General features: G+C 38.1%; 2 protein-coding genes across 2 annotated transcripts; one reads left to right on the top strand and one right to left on the bottom strand.

Moving 5' to 3' along the window:
• Positions 1-422: 422 nt before the first annotated feature.
• Positions 423-4,794, bottom strand: LOC132151329 (uncharacterized). Its single transcript, XM_059559432.1, has 4 exons — positions 4,724-4,794; positions 4,017-4,116; positions 3,735-3,839; positions 423-940 (listed from the first exon to the last, which is right to left on the bottom strand). Exons 1-4 carry the CDS (start codon positions 4,729-4,731, stop codon positions 470-472), a joined length of 684 nt encoding a protein of 227 aa, XP_059415415.1. The 5' UTR covers positions 4,732-4,794; the 3' UTR covers positions 423-469.
• A 982-nt stretch (positions 4,795-5,776) lies between these two features.
• Positions 5,777-18,681, top strand: LOC132152256 (coiled-coil domain-containing protein 106-like). The gene is made up of 4 exons (XM_059561067.1): positions 5,777-5,858; positions 6,011-6,188; positions 16,452-16,643; positions 18,368-18,681. Exons 2-4 carry the CDS (start codon positions 6,011-6,013, stop codon positions 18,679-18,681), a joined length of 684 nt encoding a protein of 227 aa, XP_059417050.1. The 5' UTR covers positions 5,777-5,858.
• The last annotated feature ends 1,740 nt before the right edge of the window (positions 18,682-20,421 follow it).

Below are 20,421 nucleotides of genomic sequence, written 5' to 3'. Positions count from 1 at the left end.
TCTTGACCTCAAGTAAAGTGGTACACATTAAATTTGTCATTAAAATGTCATTAAGTGTTAATAATCTGTCAAATAGTTTTATAACAGTGTCATGAATATATTTACACGGTGTCATGAATAAATTTCTTGACCTCAAGTAAAGTGGTACACATTTAATTTGTCATTAAAATGTCATTAAGTGTTAATAATCTGTCAAATAGCTTTATAACAGCGTCATGAATATTTTTCATTTCATGTTTATTTTTTAGATAATAGACAATTTCAGATGTCTTAAAGAAGATGAATAGGTGTTAGAGAAATGAAATCAATCATCCAATAATAATAATTAAAATTGATAAAATTATATTTTATTGCATTTGGAGAACGATTCACCCAAAATTGAATTAAAACAGTGCAATGGTGGGGGTTAAACAATGCAGCATTTGGTCCATATCACTGCAAAAACAGTTAATTACAGCATCCCACACATTTATATTGTCTTGACATGTTTTTTTACATCATGAATAAGTCTACCTAAGACACCATCATAATGGCGTACACCTAACCAGTGGTGCCACTCTATCATTTTGAGGTGAGTTTTCAGGGACTCAGGAGTACGATTTCCTCTACGACGCCATATTTCCAACTTGTAATTCTGCCATGCATGCTCAATATGCTGAGTATGAGCACCAGTCCCTGGATCAACAAAGTGTCTTTTATGGCAGACAGAATACTGACGATATCCGTACTGGGAAAGCTGTCTGTTGTAGGCACGCCATTCATCCGTAAGGATAGATGTTCTAGGTCTGATATGTCGTTGAATTTGGCTTATAAGTGTTTGCCTTGAGCGGTCCTTGACGAGTCTTAGAATGGGTCTTCTGGAAAGGCCATCAACCTCTAGCATCCCGAAGACCCACTGGCGTTTACGCCGCCAAGTGTTGCCACATCGGCCACGATGGTACTAAAAAAAGAAATAAAACAAGATAAATTCTTTAATAAGGGTTGTGCTGTATTTTTTTTTTTCAATCATTGGAATCCAGTCCTTTTGGACAGTTAATAGACTGATCCTTCTTACCTGGCTTGATAACAAATAATTGCCCAACAGGTGCAAATGCATTTTTATTTCTTAAATGTTTCCATTTTCATAATTTCATTTCCTTAAAACAAAATATTGTTTCACTTCCATATTTTTCTGTACAAAAGCTTTCATATAGTACAACATAAAAAATATTTTGGATTGTATTTCTTTTTAATGGAACATACTGTAGATTAGCGGAATGCCATCCTAACCTGATTTCAATATATTTTGTATACGGACTTATTGTCTGATTTTAAATGAAGGGTATATTTATTTCTTACTATATTGTATGTTTTCAAACTAAATAAGATATACACATTTTTGCATTGCAATCTCAACACAGAAGACTGATGAGTTTTGTCTTATAAGGACATACACAGCAGCCATAGACTGTAAACATACAGTATCAGCCTTGGCGCCTGTTTCCAGGCATTAGCGTTCTCTAACGTCTCTCCAGCGCTACAAAACTTTTCTAATATTAACGCAGGTTTTATTACTTGTCTGATCGTAACACTTCATTTTCTAGTTATTTTCCTCCGACCTTTTTGTCTTTTGTACACTGTAAAAAATTAACTGTAGAACTTACAGCAACTTACTGGCAATTTTGGTTGTCTGTAAATTTAACAAGAGTACTGTAAATCATAAACTACAATTATACTGTAAAATTATACAGCACACCTGTAAAAGCTACAAAACAAGAGCAGCTGTGAATTTACAGTTCTTTACTGTAATCTTTACAGTATGTTACTGTTATTAATAATGTACTGAATAAAAACCTGATAACTCATTTCATTTGAGGAAATTGATTGGTCAATTGCCATTAAATATTTATACTGTGAGATTATATTATTAGAATCCACTAAGAAAAAGACTTTATGAGTTAACTAGAAACATCAATTTAACTAAATCCTACTAGTGATCATCATCACACATGAACAAGTTGAAAAACTTAAAAACATCATCAATGCATCACAATGCACAGTCACTGTCTTTAAATAAAGCAACATGCAGCATAACATCAGTGTTTTTCTGCTCATCCTGGACTGAAGCACAGGCTCTACTCTTCAACACAATGGTGACACACAAAACTTAACAGAAACCCTTTAAATCCCAACAGAACATTAAACACTAACAACATATCTCCACTATAGCATTATGTGCAAAAACACATATAATTACACAAAGCAAAGCACAGAATTGTACTTTTTTGTTCAGTACATTTTACAGTGAGATTTTACTGTAAACAACTGACTTAAGCCACAGCTTTAGATGAAATCATCTGAAGAGAAAAGAAGACTTACTTTATTTCTGTCATAATCAGACTTAATGAGAAATATCGGGCGTTTAGATGTTGATGATGTATTGACATTTCATTTGAAGTTACCATGATCGTGATTAGTGCTTTCTTTAGTTGGGCTCTCGACTCTTTATTTCTTTAACATGTCTTTATACATGCTTGTTATGGCAATAAAAGCCAAGAAACAATATACTCTGGTATTAATGGTTGCGTTTTGATGATGGGGTATCAATGTCTAGTGGGTGATTTACTGATGTTGACTAGAGTCTGTTCTCTGAATATGAAGAATTGGTTGTAATAGTAGTATGATAGTACGACGTGATGTCATGAGATCAGATCATTTGTGTTTTACATATTTACGAATTACAAAACTTTTAAATCTACAGGAACACACACACACATATATCAAGAGTCAGCATATGAACCTCAACAATGGTGACAAACAAAATATTCTGATAAACAGATAAACTCTAAACATCACAAATCAAGCTACTAAAAAGTCACATCAAAAAACAACAAAAATAAAAGCACATGGTAAAAATAAAAGAAAATAATACAATTCAGCTACATAATTTATGCATGCAGCAATGCATTCTGGGAATTATGTACTATAGTGGTACCCAGCATACATTGCAACATGAAGCTTTTCATTTGAATGTCACCATTGTTGAGATTCATACGCCGATTGTTGATGTCTGTGTGTGAGAAAATAACTTGGCATTTTTAAAACTTTCTATGCATTATATATTATTAAACTGTTCAAATTATAACAATGATTTTTGATATCATATGTGTATGATTAATAGTCAATCATATGAAATGACCCACATGATTGCTTGAGAACAGATTAACATGTGAATAAAATAAGGTACAGCCTTGTAAGCTCAATTGATGACATCATCAATAAAATGCCATAAACGCCAGATCACTTTTCTCTCAGCATTTTTTGCTATAGCTGTTGTGCCTTATAAACACACATGTAAAGCAGCCAGAAAATGGCTGCTTTACACAGCAAAAGCCAACACTCATCACCATCATGGTAAGTACACAATAAACAAACCATCAACATCTAAACCTCCGTTAATTCTCAAAAAGACCCTCTGATTATGACAGAAATAAAGTCAGTGTGGCTAGTAATAAGTGAAGCTGGTAATGGTGTTTGTGGAGTTGTTTAATCCTCCTCTGCTGAGATCTTCAGAGATTTAATGTCTTCTTTTCTCTTCAGTTGATTTTATCTAAAGCAGCTTAAGTCAGTTGTTTACAGTAAAATCTCCCGTCATCTCTCTTTACATAATCCCAGACTGGCACTGCACTAACATGACAAAACTGATACATGTCAAGTAAAGTTTAAGTAGGGCTTCATACAAATAAACAGCCTACCTTTCGTTTGTGAGCAAATTTGCTCTCGTCAATAACAACAAATCGATGTTGACCACCAATTCTCATTCCTCTGATCCTCAGTCTCTTGAGGGCAGCAATGCACACCTTCAAATATAGAAATAACACATCATAAGTTGACTGTTACAATGTCTTGGTATGGAAGTTGAGTGCATCAAATAAGTATGTAGCAATGCTGAATCCAGTTGTCTACAGTGGGTTTGGACACTGAAATAAAATTTTTCATATTTTACTTTTTTTACAACTAATAAGTAATGCAACAACCTTTCTGAGTACTTTTGTCATTCTTGTCAGTGTCTTTGAGCTTCCTGCTATACCGTCATTGATCATGGCAAGCTGCTTCAACTGCAAACCTTGTGCAAACCTGTAGGGAAGGAACAAATATTAAAACACCTAATTAGAGTCACTTAAAATTGTACTGTTTTTGCATTGATGGCCTGGCCTGTATAATTTCCTGTCACTGAACTGGGTAAAAGCAAACAACCCTTTGCGAAACAAAACTAGTCCCCTCTTTTTTTGATTCAAATAGTATAATATGACATTGGTGTAAAAACTTTTCTACCACTGTTTGACACATCAACAACATTTTTTCTGGTGAATTCTGAAAATGGAGTCTGTGTATTGCAATATGCAGGGCTGAGTTGATGTTGATAAATACACAAGTATAATTCACACACTACAAATCTTTAATGTATTTGTATTTAAGCCGTAAAAACTGTAATATTTTAAATTTTAAATGTTCCATTTTAAGTTTATAATAAGCTTAGGTTTTACATGGTTTATATATATATATATATATATATATATATATATATATATATATATATATATATATATATATATTTAAAAAAAATTGGTGTCATTATCTCCAAGGATTACAGATGAAAAATATTCGTGTTGGCTAATTCTGACACATTTACAGTATTTATTATTTTTGTGCACTTTACTTGTCAAATAAATAAATACTGTACCTGTACATAAACTCAAGCCATTTCACCAAAGGGGTGTGAGAATTGGTGAATATTGAGCCATTGCGCACAGAGAGTGGTGAACAGACCCTACAGAAAAAGAAGGCAAAATGCAAAAAAGTATAACACATGAAAATATCAAATATCATACGGATAAAACATATTGTAAACATTTCACATAATAATGCTAATTTCAGACTTCCGGGCCATTAAAACAATACAGGTGGACTTCATCCAGACAGGTCCACTTCAATTGTGCAAAATATAATAATAATAATAATAATAATAATAATATATACTCTCTCTCTCTCTCTCTCTCTCTCTCTCTATATATATATAACTTGTACACAGCTGTTTTCAACATTGATAATAATAATGTCTAGTTTCAAATATGATAGCAAAACGATGGTAATTCAAATACTGGCTTACCATCGTAACCCATCGCTGCGATCGCATTTTTCCAGGCGCATGCTTCGATTGCATTTTGGACACTGCATCCTACTTCGAAAGGTTGTGAGTTCGAGTCCCGGGCCGGCAGGAATTGTGGGTGGGGGGAGTACATGTACAGTTCTCTCTCCACCTTCAATACCACGACTTAGGTGCCCTTGAGCAAGGCATCGAACCCCTAACTGCTCCCCGGGCGCCACAGCATAAAAATGGCTGCCCACTGCTCCGGGTGTGTGCTCACAGTGTGTGTGTGTGTGTTCACTGCTCTGTGTGTGTGCATTTTCGGATGGGTTAAATGCAGAGCATGAATTCTGAGTATGGGTCACCATACTTGGCTGAATGTCACTTCACTCACTTTTTTTTTTTTTTTTTTTTTCAGGATACCCCATTTCTGCATCCATCTAACTATTCTTCTTTTTTTCGTGTTATCATAACTTCTAATATTTTTTAGGAGTTCTTGCAATAACCGCGTCATCTGTAACTGCTTTCTAAGCCAACAACCCAACCAGCCTCTGTCCTGTTCCACATTCAAATGTCGTGGCACATTAAATTTTGGCGCCTACTGGATGCGCGCGACGTGCGTAACGTTACCTGACTGTCCCGCGCGTTTATAATTGTCGTAAAACATACCACACGGACAACATACAGGAGCGTCAAAGAAACGAAGTACCCACGAAGTTCTCTATTTGAGGTAAGCTAAACATGAAACATTTGTATTTATTTAGGAACATTGACATCATAAGTCTTTACTGTTCTAGCCAAAGTCGTACAGAACTGGTAGTTTACGAATGTAGCTGACATGACATGGTGTTTGTGTTCTTTGCTTTGCGCAACTTTATTTAGATGAAAACTCGTTTCAGCAAAAGAGCACATGGTGGAGTGATGGAGGCCAAGGAAGGTAAAGAAGAAGTACAAGTTGTGGATGATGCGATTGCGAATGAGGGCCTACAACAAGATGTGGATGAGGTCCCTGTTGGCCCAAAGAGAAAGAAGACAGTCAAACATTCCCCGAGGAAATTATGTAAGTCATTTTTGTGTTAATACTTTAACAATCAGTGCTTAATTAAAACCTGTAGCTTAGTGTTCTAGCCACTTTGTCAGCAGATTGCCAGCATTTTTTCAATCTGTATTTGGCTGATTGTGGCACATCATATTTCCTATTTTTATTATTTTGTTGATATTGTATTTTTTGGTAATTGTAGCATAATAGTGTTGTCCCAATAGTAAAATTGCAACCAGTCCAAATACAAGTAATTTAACAAAGTTCTCCATACCAAAATAAACATGTTTATTTTTTTATTCTGTCTAATAATAATAATAATACATATTATTTATGTTTTTTTTTGTTATTGCATCATGGATTATATATATATATATATATATATATATATATATATATATATATATATATATATATATATATATGTAGTGGGTTTTCTTCTGCGTTGTGTTTGATTTTAAATAAAGAGATCCCACACAATGATGTACTTTTGTTTTGCTTTACTCTCAGCTTCACTTTGTCTGTGTCAAAAGAAATAACAGACACGATCACAATTAATCACAGGTAATTGGCAATTTCAGGTCTAGCCGTGCCTCTCACCACGAGATCCAGCGAAAAAGAGCACATAACAATTATAGAAATATAATAGAAAATAATAGAATAATAGAAAAACTCAATAATAATGAAAGAAAGAGAATAAGAAGTATAGAAAAATAACAATAGTAAATGATCCATCTACATACCTGTGTCAAAAGAAATAACAGACACGATCACAATTAATCACAGGTAATTGGCAATTTCAGGTCTAGCCGTGCCTGTCAATCAACACACGATATCTCAATGTAAATTCATATACAGAAAATACATTTGACCATTGCATGGATCCTTCAAAATAAACAAATACAACTTTATACAATTACAAATGTATAACCCACATTAAATTCAACTGTAAATGTCTTAACGAAAAAATATATCGTTCTAAACTCATATCCTGCATATCAAGCATACCGCACGTGTAACAGCGGCCATTAATCAAGTTCGTACTTCGATCAAACATACTCTTATAACATTTATAACCCAGATTGTTGATCTCTCAGTACAGAAGAGGCAACAAATAAACTCATTATATACAGAAAATCCCAATACAACACTCAATAAAGCACATTTACACACTTGTCTGAGGAGCAGATAAAAACGTACCTCTCACCACGAGATCCAGCGAAAGAGAGAGCGCGCACGCAAATTGCATCAGCATTACCCTAATGCATGACGTCGCTTACGTAATAGTGCTTCCTTGATTTAGTGCAGAAATATTTATCAATAATGAAACCAAAAACAATACAAACAAAATAAGAAATAAACATGTATGAAGAATTGAAAACAACGCAAATTATTAAGTTTATGATCACATGACCATTGACAACTGTGCAACTTCCAAAATAAATGTCTTCAAAATAAGAGTCCCCAAACATAATACTGCTTTTGAATAAATTATGTCAATAATCTAGTGTAACAACATACACTCGTCACATTCACCCCCACTGTTTTACTCTAGATTATTGGACAGGTCATCCACTTGATATATCGGTGATGTCATTACACATAACCCACCTTAGGTTATACAGCTCTAAAGCCATCTTGTTTAAAATTCAGGTAAATCAAGGGTAGCTAATCCCCAATCTACCATTCGAAAAACCATGCCATATACATAGTTTCAAATATGACATACACCAATAAATCACTTACGCTGATTGTTTGTTTTAAACAACTTAATCTATGACAGATCATGAAAGATCATGCCACCTCTGACAGATCGACCGATGTACACTCAATCAAAAACACTGAAAAAAACAAAAAACAAAAAAAAAATAAATAAATAAAACTTCCAGAACAGGATAAACTCTTTGAGTTGACATTGTTTGAATCAATCTACTCACAGGTCTAATAAGTCTACCAAATCTTGTATATACTTTCTGCTGTTCACCAGGCTCTCTTGAAGCATAACAAGAAACCGAATCACGTTCAGATGAACTCTCAGAGATCTCTCGCACTGCCACTGAAATGTCACCATCAAGATCATTTACAGGCACGACAATCTTAGATACAGAGACTTCAGTCTCAACATCTGACACAAATGATGTTCCAGCAATTGATGTGAGGCACAAAGACGCTGAAGGAGCAGACATTCTCTCAGAACTATCATGACACTCCATCCCTCCAACCTGTTCAATTTGATTCCTCACTTCATGATCACAAATTTCATGCTCACCACTGTCAATCATGTCATCATTCAATTCACCACTGTCAGTCCCTGCGACTTCGTCTAGATTAGTAATCCATTCAGAAATTCGGTCTGTAGTATCACTCTTCTGACAGTCAGTATGTGACAAATCACAGTCTGAACTCAAATCACACTCTGCACTCACAGAATCATCCCAAGCAGGGAATGGTAAAAAGTTCACCGGCATCAACAGGTTTCGATGAACAGTTTTGGTACGACCATTAACAGGGTGGCGAATCTTGTACGTGTTCAAAGAAAAGTTCTTACTGATCACAATATACACCGTGCTTTCCCAACGATCAGCTAATTTCCTCTTTCCCTTTTCTCCTTTGTTTGCCAGAAGGACCCGATCGCACAACTCCAATGAATGCCCCTTGCACTTGCGATTATAATATTCAGCTTGTTTACTCTGCTGCTGATGTGCATTCAGTTGTGCAATTGACATTGCCTCCCTTAAATCCTTCCCCAGAGACTGGACATATTTACTCACATCAACAGTTCCATCATCCAGAATTACACTCTCAAACAAAACATCTACAGGCAATCTCGGAGTACGGCCAAACATCAAAAAGAAAGGTGGGTAGCCAGTTGTCTCGTGTCTAGTGCAATTATACGAAAAAGTCAGTGTGTTCAACATCTGAGGCCAAACAGCTTTAGACCTCGGAGGCAGAGACCTTATCATGTCACCAAGAGTACGATTAAACCTTTCAGTTTGACCGTTACCCATAGGGTGATAGGGCGTGGTACGAGATTTGGTAACACTTGACAACTTCAACATTTCAGCAATCAAAGAACTTTCAAAATTTGCACCCTTGTCTGAATGAATCCGTCCTGGGAACCCATACACACAAAAAAAATTGTTCCACAGAACCCGGGCAACAGACTTCGCAGTTTGATTCGGACAGACATACGCACATGCAAGTTTTGTGAAGTGGTCGGTTACTACCAGCACATCAACCGATTTGTTATTGACATCCTCAGCCGACCAGAAATCAATACAAACCAACTCAAGCGGCGCTGTAGTGGTTATTGACACAAGTGGAGCTCTGGCCTCAGGCTCAGGAGTCTTACTCAACACACATCTCTTACACTGCATCACGTACAGTCTAGTGTCTTTCTCCATAGAATACCAGTAAAATCTTTGCCTCGCTAGCCAAAGAGTGCGGTGCTGGCCCTGATGACCTGCGTCATCATGCACCCCTTTTAGGACCAAGCCTCTCAAAGCTGCCGGGACGACATACTGAAAAGTCTTTTTCTTGGTTGTCGGATTCTTAGACACATGGTAAAGTACACCTAACCTCATTGTGAATTTGCCCCATTGTCTGAGTGTTCGCACAGTTTCTTTTGACTCACTGACTTTCTCTCTCCTAGATGGTCGTCTACCTCGCTCCACAAAGAACCTCACCCTACTTATGACCGGATCATGACATTGCTTGTCAAATAAATCTGCCTGGGTAAGTTTATCGAGTGAGCACTGCCCCGCATCCTCCAAACCCCTTAAATGCTGCACATAAGTCACTGCTCTAACAGCTGCTCCTTCCTCCCAGTGACGATGAGAGCGGAGTACAGCTGACTTCTCTTCACAGGACACTCGCCCCCCAGCCAAACTCTGAACCATGTTAGTGACCTCATGACACTTCTGCGACCCAGATATTTTCTCCATAGCTACACTCTTTGTATGTTCACAGGACAAATGAAACATATCCTGAACCCGCTCAACCTCAAGTGCATCTGCTTCATGCCTCAAGATTTCATAAGGCGTTCTGGTAAGTCTGTGCAAGATCTTGGGAGTAGCAAAAGGTTCCCGACTCAAGGCATCAGCCACCACGTTTTTTGGTCCAGGAATGTACTGTATGTCAAATTCAAACGGAGCCAACTTCGCAACCCACCTGTGCTCACAGGCATCAAGCTTTGGTTTGGTCAAAATATACTTGAGCGGGTTGTTATCCGTCCAAACTGTAAACCTATGTCCACGAAGCCAGTGGCTGAATTTATCGCATATGGCCCATTTCATCGCCAAAAATTCAAGCCTGTGTGCCGGATACTTAGACTGAGCATGATTAAGTGACTTCGATGCAAAAACAATTGGCCTTGCAACCGCACAACCCTCCTGAACTTGAGAGAGCACGGCCCCAAGCCCACTGGTCGAAGCATCGACCGACAGTAAAAATGGTTTAGAGAAATCAGGATGGGCAAGCAAAACTTTCTTTACCAGTGCAGCCTTCAAATTCTCAAATGCACATATACATTCTTCTGTCCAATCCTCAGGCGTGAGCTTCCGAACAGCCCCTGACCTTTTTCCAAGACCCCTCGCTTTCCTAGGTCTCTTCTGGCCAGACATCAGCTGAAAAAGAGGCCTCGCAATCATGGAACAATTCTCAATGAAATGTTGATAGTACACAACCATGCCCAAAAATGACCTGATTTTACCCACAGATGGAGTAACCCCATCAGCTTCCATCAAGTCTTCCTTTTGACACATTCACAATAGCCTCTACCTTTGTTGGATCACTCGCCACACCTTCCTGTGAAACAATGTGACCCAAAAATTTCACAGATCTCCGCAAAAACTTACATTTGGAAGGCGACAGTTTCAAATTATGATCCTTGAGCCGTTGAAACACCATTTCCAGTCTCTGCAAGCTCTCCTCCTCAGTTTTACCAAAAACTAACAGGTCATCTAAGTAACAGAGCAAACTCAAGAAATTTTGATCACCGAAAATAGTTAGCATCATTCTCATGAACGTTGCAGGACTGTTGCACAGACCCTGCGGTAAGCGGTTGTACTCATGCAACCCAAGAGGAGAGCTGAAGGCTGTAAATTTCTTGTCCTCTTCATGTAAAGGGACGTTATAGTACCCAGAGGTTAAATCCATGGTACTAAACATACCATTCCCCCCCAGAGCTGCTAACACATCTGCTTGGTGAGGGAGAGGATGTGCATCCTTCACCGTACGAGCATTCAACCACCTAAAGTCAGTGCACAGCCGCAAATCACCGTTCTTCTTCCAAACTAACACCAAAGGTGATGCAAATTCACTGGAAGATTTCCTAATGATCTCCTTCTGTTCCATCTCATCAAGCGTCTCCCTCAACTTGTGATAGTGTGCTGGAGAAAGTCTACGGTAAGGCAGACGAAAAGGTCTATCATCTAACAAACGAATGCGATGACAGAACCCCTTCGCTTCGCCACAATCCAACGAATGCCTAGAGAAAACACACTCATATTTCTTTATCAAATCAACAAGCTTGTCCCTCCAGAAAGGCGACACCTCACAGTCGTTCACATTTAAGTCTCTGAGACCCAAGCCATCCAACTGAATGTCATTCACCTGCCTAACACCAGACACAGAACTCTTTGCTGATAAACTACCACAAGAACTACCACTGTGGATGGCCACATTCTGGAAAATCCTTCTCTCTGTCACATGATCAAAATCTTCCAAAGCGATGCACGGGTAGACATCAGCCAATTTTGCATTTCTGCGCAGCACAATTTCAGAATTTGTCGGGTTTATCATTTTCACCGGGAGCCAACCGTCGCCCCACAGAGGCGAGATCACTCTACCAACAAGAACATTACGGTGGACGCAACGAGACTTACTCGGCTCAACCACAACTGTACTGCCCACTGAAAGTTTTGATCCTGGTGGCAGCCGACCCCAAACAAGATGTTCACTCATGGGCTGCAGGACCACAGCAGACTTGGATTTTAAAGTGCCCACCATGTCAGGGATCATACTACCCCTCCACCTCTCAATGCTTGACAGCATACGCAGAAATTGACAATCCTCACTTGCATTTGATTGGTCTGGTTTATCCAGAACTCTCCAAAACCCCTCATTCGACTTCATTTCTCTAATCAGTGGTTTCAACACATTGGTTCCGATAATAAGCTGGTCTACCTGCCCACTGACAATAAGGACTGGAACACTAAAACTGAACCCATACACCTCAATTTTCAGATCACACATACCTTCAGGACAAGTCTGCTTCCCACCACACCCAACCAGAACAATGTCTGATGGGGAAAAGAATTCCTGATCCAGGACTCCAGCTTCCAACAGATGAGGTACCATGTCAGCACTCAATGTAGTCGCCATAGAGCCACTGTCCAACATCCCCCTCAAACGAACTTTGTCCTGTACTAAAACACTAGTATAAAACAGACTGTCATTTTGTGCAGAACGAATGGTATTTTGTAAAATCACAGTTTTGTCTCTGCTTACATTCTCACAATAAAATGAATAGACCGACTCGACATCAGTATTCCAGGAGGAACTCTCATTTTGCCCCACATTGCCCTCCCCCCAATGTAGGCGTTCTAGTTTCCCTGCGGCGCATCATCTCCTCGTCTGCCAGTGCCTTCCCTGGGACCGGTCATCTCACAATTGAAACTCCGGTGCCCAGACAAAAAACACTTAAAGCAGAGATTGTACATTTTGCAATGGGCAGTAGTGCTGTGATCTTTGCTGCCACAAACTCGACATTCACGACCCTGTTTGTTAGGATTGTTAGGCCAACCACCACGCACAGATTGAGTATTGCACACAAGAGCCTTTTCCAACATGGTCAAGACCTTGTCCAGAGTGCTGTTGTCAGTTACTGGTGCGGCAGTTTCAGACTGAGAAGAAGACACAGAAGATGATTCACTATTAGGCTCAAATACTTTGGCTGTTTGTTGGCACGTAACTCGCTTAGTGGCTTTCTGTTCCATTAGCATCTCATCTAATCGCTCTTGGACCTCAGACGCGGTCCATGACTGCGCAGATTTGCTTTTGAACACCAAAGAGAGTTCCTTATCAGGACAGTGTCGAATAAACATCACAGCCAGTTCTTTGCTCCGATTTTCCAAGGTTCTGCCCTCCTCCCTAAGGCTCCGCTCAGCCACCTCAGCTGCTTTGTTTAACCTTATCCAATAGTCCAAAGAGCTTTCATTGGAATAAGGTTTCACAGAGTAAAAATCAGCTAAAGGCATCCCTGAGCTACTGGAATCACTGAAATGATGTCTCAAGACTGTGAAAACCGCATCTACAGTCGGGGTTACTAGTCTATTACTCAGCCAGACTTTTATGATATCCCTGGCCCTCCCCATTAGTCTGTTCATCACTTCCTCAACTCTGTCAGAATCTGCCACTTCTTTTTTGTTAAGATACACTCGCATCAATTCTTCCCACTCCATCATGGAGCACTTATCTGTACCATCTCCACGATAATACGGCGGTGAGGATACTTCAGACTTTAGAACCAAATTTAACTTGGAAGCATCTATGATGGTTGCATTTGATACCTTTGTGTCAGAACTGTTAGTGGCATCTGCAAAACGACCACTAGATGGCAAACTTGAACGTCCAGTCTGCAACAGAGTGTCCCTGATGGCTTCGCCAATTTCAGAACCAATTTGTCTAACGAGTCCTGATTCAACATTAGTATACTCTGGTTTGACCGGTTTTGCGATGGGACTACAGCACATGTCTGGCCTAGTATTAACCGATGATCTAACTGCTTTACCCCTCCCAGTGCTTGTATACTGAGGACCCATAAACTGGAAATCTCTGTCAGGTGTGGCCAGTAATACACCTCTTCCCCTACCAGCCATAATTACACTCTGCTCAAATGCTAACCTTTACTCGTTTGCCACACCTATCACCCTCAATTTCTCAACACACTTTGAAAGAACTTTGAAAAAATTACTGAATTTGAAAAATTTAAATGAAGTTAAATATTTATCACTTTATCGCTGAAATAATTTTCCCCTTAAGAAAACATTTTTTTTTTTTTTTTTTTTTTAAACAAGCGAGAGAGAGAGAGAAAAAAAAAATTAACCAATTTCAAACTAGTCACTACTTAAATACTCCAACCATTCACAACATCCCCGACTATGACGACAGTCCCAGCAGACGATGCAGATTATTCAGGACGACGACGACAGTCCCAGCAAACGAGGCAGATTATTCAGGATGACGACGACAGTCCCAGCAGACGATGCAGATTATTCAGGACGACGACGACAGTCCCAGCAGACGAGGCAGATTATTCAGGACGACGACGACAATCCCAGCAGACGAGGCACGCTTGCAGCGTCCCAGGTGGTCAGCAATCAGCGAACCAAACGACAGGTCACGGCACCAATTTGTAGTGGGTTTTCTTCTGCGTTGTGTTTGATTTTAAATAAAGAGATCCCACACAATGATGTACTTTTGTTTTGCTTTACTCTCAGCTTCACTTTGTCTGTGTCAAAAGAAATAACAGACACGATCACAATTAATCACAAGTAATTGGCAATATCAGGTCTAGCCGTGCCTCTCACCACGAGATCCAGCGAAAAAGAGCGCTTAACAATTATAGAAATATAATAGAAAATAATAGAATAATAGAAAAACTCAATAATAATGAAAGAAAGAGAAATAAGAAGTATAGAAAAATAACAATAGTAAATGATCCATCTACATACCTGTGTCAAAAGAAATAACAGACACGATCACAATTAATCACAGGTAATTGGCAATTTCAGGTCTAGCCGTGCCTGTCAATCAACACACGATATCTCAATGTAAATTCATATACAGAAAATACATTTGACCATTGCATGGATCCTTCAAAATAAACAAATACAACTTTATACAATTACAAATGTATAACCCACATTAAATTCAACTGTAAATGTCTTAACGAAAAAATATATCGTTCTAAACTCATATCCTGCATATCAAGCATACCGCACGTGTAACAGCGGCCATTAATCAAGTTCGTACTTCGATCAAACATACTCTTATAACAATTATAACCCAGATTGTTGATCTCTCAGTACAGAAGAGGCAACAAATAAACTCATTATATACAGAAAATCCCAATACAACACTCAATAAAGCACATTTACACACTTGTCTGAGGAGCAGATAAAAACGTACCTCTCACCACGAGATCCAGCGAAAGAGAGAGCGCGCACGCAAATTGCATCAGCATTACCCTAATGCATGACGTCGCTTACGTAATAGTGCTTCCTTGATTTAGTGCAGAAATATTTATCAATAATGAAACCAAAAACAATACAAACAAAATAAGAAATAAACATGTATGAAGAATTGAAAACAACGCAAATTATTAAGTTTATGATCACATGACCATTGACAACTGTGCAACTTCCAAAATAAATGTCTTCAAAATAAGAGTCCCCAAACATAATACTGCTTTTGATTAAATTATGTCAATAATCTAGTGTAACAACATACACTCGTCACATATATATATATATATATAGCCAAGTACTTGGCTTTTATTTTGCAACATGCATTTAAATTGATGCACTCTGTTTTAAGAACACGAGGACATATGCTTTTAAAGGAAAAACCTAAAAAATTAAATTTGCTGATAAATGACTCCAGGCAATCCAATGTGTTGGTGACTTGCTTTCTTCAGTGCAATACAATTGGAGAAATGTAGTTTTCGTTGAAAAGTAAGCAGCAACAAAAATAATCCTCACAATTTTAGCTGATACACTGAGGTCTTATTAAGTGGAAGAATCGTTCTGTTTAAAAATTACATGTTATTTACAACTTAATGATTGACAACATTGCTAGGCTCCGAGCAAGGAACATTCTTGGGATGGGAGAATATATATACAAAAACATTTGTTTATTTAGGGGAAGTCGTGGCCTAATGGTTAGAGAGTTGGACTCCCAATCGAAAGGTTGTGAGTTCGAGTCCCGGGCCGGCAGGAATTGTGGGTTGGGGGAGTGCATGTACAGTTCTCTCTCCACCTTCAATACCACGACTTAGGTGCCCTTGAGCAAGGCATCGAACCCCCAACTGCTCCCCGTGCGCCGCAGCATAAATGGCTGCCCACTGCTCCGGGTGTGTGCTCACAGTGTGTGTGTGTGTGTGTGTTCACTGCTCTGTGTGTGTGCATTTCGGATGGGTTAAATGCAGAGCACAAATTCTGAGTATGGGTAACCATACTTGGCTGAATGTCACTTCACTTTCACTTTAAAAAAAATGTGCAGTGTCACCAACAGGAATGTTGGAGTTGGCCAAACTAAAAGAACAGACCAAGATGGATCGACAGAAGATTGAACACCTCGAGGACCGCATTAAATACCTGGAAGAGGCCAACAGTGAGCTAAAAAACGACAAGGATTTCCTGCTTTCACAAATTAAGGGAGCCCCCAGTGCACCTGCATCTACTCGAAAGTCAGGTATATTAGGAACACAATTACCATTATTCATGGAGTTTTAAATGTTTGTGAAAGGACAGAGACACTGTGATAGAACCATTATCAACTTTCGTCACAGTAAACAGAACGAAAGTGTAGCTGTTTATTTGTAAGTGCAAACTCACTGAAGGGCCATGCAGCAGTAGTCATGTTTATTAAATGCAGTATATAAATTATTAATCACATTATTACATAAGGATCAAAACCATTGTAATTGTAATGTAAATGTAAAGCATTAATACTATATTATAGACATTTTCATAGGCACTTTGTGACTTTTGTAAAGCTGCTTTAAAACGATTTGTATTATGAAAAGTGCTATACAAATAAATTTGATTTGATTATATCCAATGACAAGCACTTACAATAGCTCTTTGCTCTGGTTTCAAAAACAAGACTTTACAGAAAGTTCCTTTAATCATCAACTACAATGAGAGCATTATAGAAGTTATCTAATAAAACAAATCCTGTTATGTGTGTTCTTCTGTGATACAGTTCTCTGCTTTCAGATGGAACCCAAAATTGGGCCTATTGAGAAATTTAACTTTTTAGATTTTGGGGCTTTGTTTATTTATACATTATTCTGCTTGTCCACCTGCCCCATTCCCCTTTTTCCCTACAGGTTTCAGAAAGACTGCTCACATTCCTTCTTCATCTTCACCTTCAATGTCTCCATCCCCCTCCTCTTCATCCTCAGACTTCAGCTCCTCATCATCCTCAGAAGAGGAGCAGCAGAAGAAGAAAAAGAAGAAGAAGAAGAAGAAGGAGAAGAAAAAGTCAAAAAAAAAATACACTGACTCACACAGCCGTTCAAGAAGTAAGCACAGGCTTTGATTCATAATGAGATGGTTTCTTACATTAAAGTTGCCCATTACTGAAGTTTAAGCCAACATTTATATTCTGTCATAATTTTCTCTCATTCATGATGTTCTAAACCTGTGTGACTTTCTTTTTTTCTGGATATAAGATATTTTGAGAAATGTTTGTAAACAAAGAGTTTTGGCTGCCATTAACTTCCATATGGACTAAAAACAAAAACAACACTGAAACATTTCTCAAAATATCTTCTTTTGTGTTTCACAGAAAAAAGAAATTCATACAGATTTTGCATGAAATGAGGATGGGTAAATGAAAACAAAATGTTTCATAATAAATAATCCTATATTTAGCCTTTAAAGCAGACTAGAACAGACAGTAATTTCCACGCTGATTCAGTGTGCATCCTCCATCCAGGCTGGTTATGTTTGATTTAGGCTGTCAGATATGAAAGGACACAGCTTACTGTGCTGGTTTGTAAATTGAAAGGAGAATGCACAGTGAACCAGCAGGTTAAGTATAATTCTTTCATATCTGCTGTTGCCTGAAAAGAAGCTGACACGATTAATCGCATTTGCTATTACATATCTGTAACAATGACAGACAATTGCCAGGAATTCCCAAAACTCACATTTCCGCTTCGCCACCTCAAACATCTCCCAGAAGACACGTGTTACTCACCATTTTACAGAAGCTTCTCAGGCATACCACTTGTCCCAGAACCTCCCGCATTTCGATAGCGTTTCCCGGATGCTGAGAAATCACAGAGTGGGATGTCTGGCACCTTAAAGAACATTAGCTGAGATTAAACCTACTTCTAATACTGCAAGGATGACTGCAAGTGTCTCTTTAATATTTGTATTAATTAGGACTGTCTGTTTTTTGTTCAGTGACCACAACGGATGGAATCATCCGCCGCTACAAGAATGCCCTTAAGAGATTCACCAAGTTTGGATCCATGAAAAAGGCCTTTGCCAAAATTAATGTTGACCGCAACACAATTGCAAGAACAGCTATAATTGCTGAGCTAGCAATCACATATCCTGATACATTTCAGGAGCTGCTCCCTACAGATGAAGTCAATGAGAAGATCTCAGAATTTGCAGAGCACTGCAAGAGGGCTATGACAAAAGAGATGGCTGAAACGATCACAGCAAAGAAAAAAAGTGGACAACTCCTCCCAATAATGTACAAGTACACCTAATTTTTTTTCTTCTCCTAAACAAGTGATCCTGTTGATTTCCCTCCAAAACACTAAATATATGTGTTGAGATTATTTTGTAACCCTCTGTTTGAGGAAGCACAGGTAATTATTATTATTATTTTTTTTTTTTTTTCATTCAATGTCAGAAAATGTCAGAACCCTCTGTGTGAGGAAGAGCAAGTTCTGCTACTTGTCAGTTTTTTATGTATTGTGCACATACATAAAGTTAAGTCAAATCTTTTGACGTGTCTGTTGCATTTTGTTAAGGTATTTAACTTTATTTGACCATATAGGAATACCACTTAACATTTAATGACAAGTTAAACTCGTACCACTGCAGAAAAATATTCATGACACCGTTATAAAACTATTTGACAGATTATTAACACTTAATGACATTTTAATGACAAATTAAATGTGTACCACTTTACTTGAGGTCAAGAAATGTATTAATGACACCGTGTAAATATATTCATGACACCGTTATAAAACTATTTGACAGATTATTAACACTAAATGACATTTTAATGACAAATTAAATGTGTACCACTTTACTTGAGGTCAAGAAATTTATTAATGACACCGTGTAAATATATTCATGACACCGTTATAAAACTATTTGACAGATTATTAACACTTAATGACATTTTAATGACAAATTAAATGTGTACCACTTTACTTGCGGTCAAGAAATTTATTCATGACACCGTGTAAATATATTCATGACACCGTTATAAAACTATTTGACAGATTATTAACACTTAATGACATTTTAGTGACAAATTAAAGTGAAAAGTGAAAGTGAAGTGAAAGTGAAGTGACATTCAGCCAAGTATGGTGACCCATACTCAGAATTTGTGCTCTGCATTTAACCCATCCGAAATGCACACACACAGAGCAGTGAACACACACACACACTGTGAGCACACACCCGGAGCAGTGGGCAGCCATTTATGCTGCGGCGCCCGGGGAGCAGTTGGGGGTTCGATGCCTTGCTCAAGGGCACCTAAGTCGTGGTATTGAAGGTGGAGAGAGAACTGTACATGCACTCCCCCCACCCACAATTCCTGCCGGCCCGGGACTCGAACTCACAACCTTTCGATTGGGAGTCCGACTCTCTAACCATTAGGCCACGACTTCCCTCAAGTACCACTTTACTTGAGGTCAAGAAAAATATTCATGACACCGTTATAAAACTATTTGACAGATTATTTACACTTAATGACATTTTAATGACAAATTAAATGTGTACCACTTTACTTGAGGTCAAGAAATGTATTAATGACACCGTGTAAATATATTCATGACACCGTTATAAAACTATTTGACAGATTATTAACACTTAATGACATTTTAATGACAAATTGAATGTGTACCACTTTACTTGAGGTCAAGAAATGTATTCATGACACCGTGTAAATATATCCATGACACCGTTATAAAACTATTTGACAGATTATTTACACTTAATGACATTTTAATGACAAATTCAATTTGTACCACTGAAGAAAAAAAAAACTGGTCATAAATTCATGACACAATTATAATCCCGGCCTCATGACAGTCAAAACCAACCACATGACAGTTTAATGTACTGTTAACCCATAAAGCTAAGTAGTTTCTTAAATTTGATAATTAATCTGCTATGTCATACTTTATAACAGATTTATGACAGGTTATGTTTTCTTGGTAATGTCAAGTTGTCATTACCAGGACACTGACAAGTTGTGTTGTCTTGGT

This window comes from Carassius carassius, chromosome 10 (genome assembly GCF_963082965.1).
Source record: "Carassius carassius chromosome 10, fCarCar2.1, whole genome shotgun sequence".
Lineage (NCBI taxonomy): Eukaryota > Metazoa > Chordata > Actinopteri > Cypriniformes > Cyprinidae > Carassius > Carassius carassius.
The sequence above is the reverse complement of the archived record's forward strand: the minus strand, read 5'-3'. Positions and strand labels throughout refer to the sequence as shown.

Coding starts and splice junctions, on each gene's coding strand:
- LOC132151329 (XM_059559432.1), bottom strand. Junction 3,840..4,016: donor TGACAAAAGTACTCAGAAAG/GTTGTTGCATTA, acceptor CTATATTTGAAG/GTGTGCATTGCTGCCCTCAA. Junction 941..3,734: donor AATTTGCTCACAAACGAAAG/GTAGGCTGTTTA, acceptor TTCTTTTTTTAG/TACCATCGTGGCCGATGTGG.
- LOC132152256 (XM_059561067.1), top strand. CDS start 6,011: ATGAAAACTCGTTTCAGCAAAAGAGCACATGGTGGAGTGATGGAGGCC. Junction 6,189..16,451: donor ACATTCCCCGAGGAAATTAT/GTAAGTCATTTT, acceptor AAAAATGTGCAG/TGTCACCAACAGGAATGTTG. Junction 16,644..18,367: donor TGCATCTACTCGAAAGTCAG/GTATATTAGGAA, acceptor TTTTTTGTTCAG/TGACCACAACGGATGGAATC.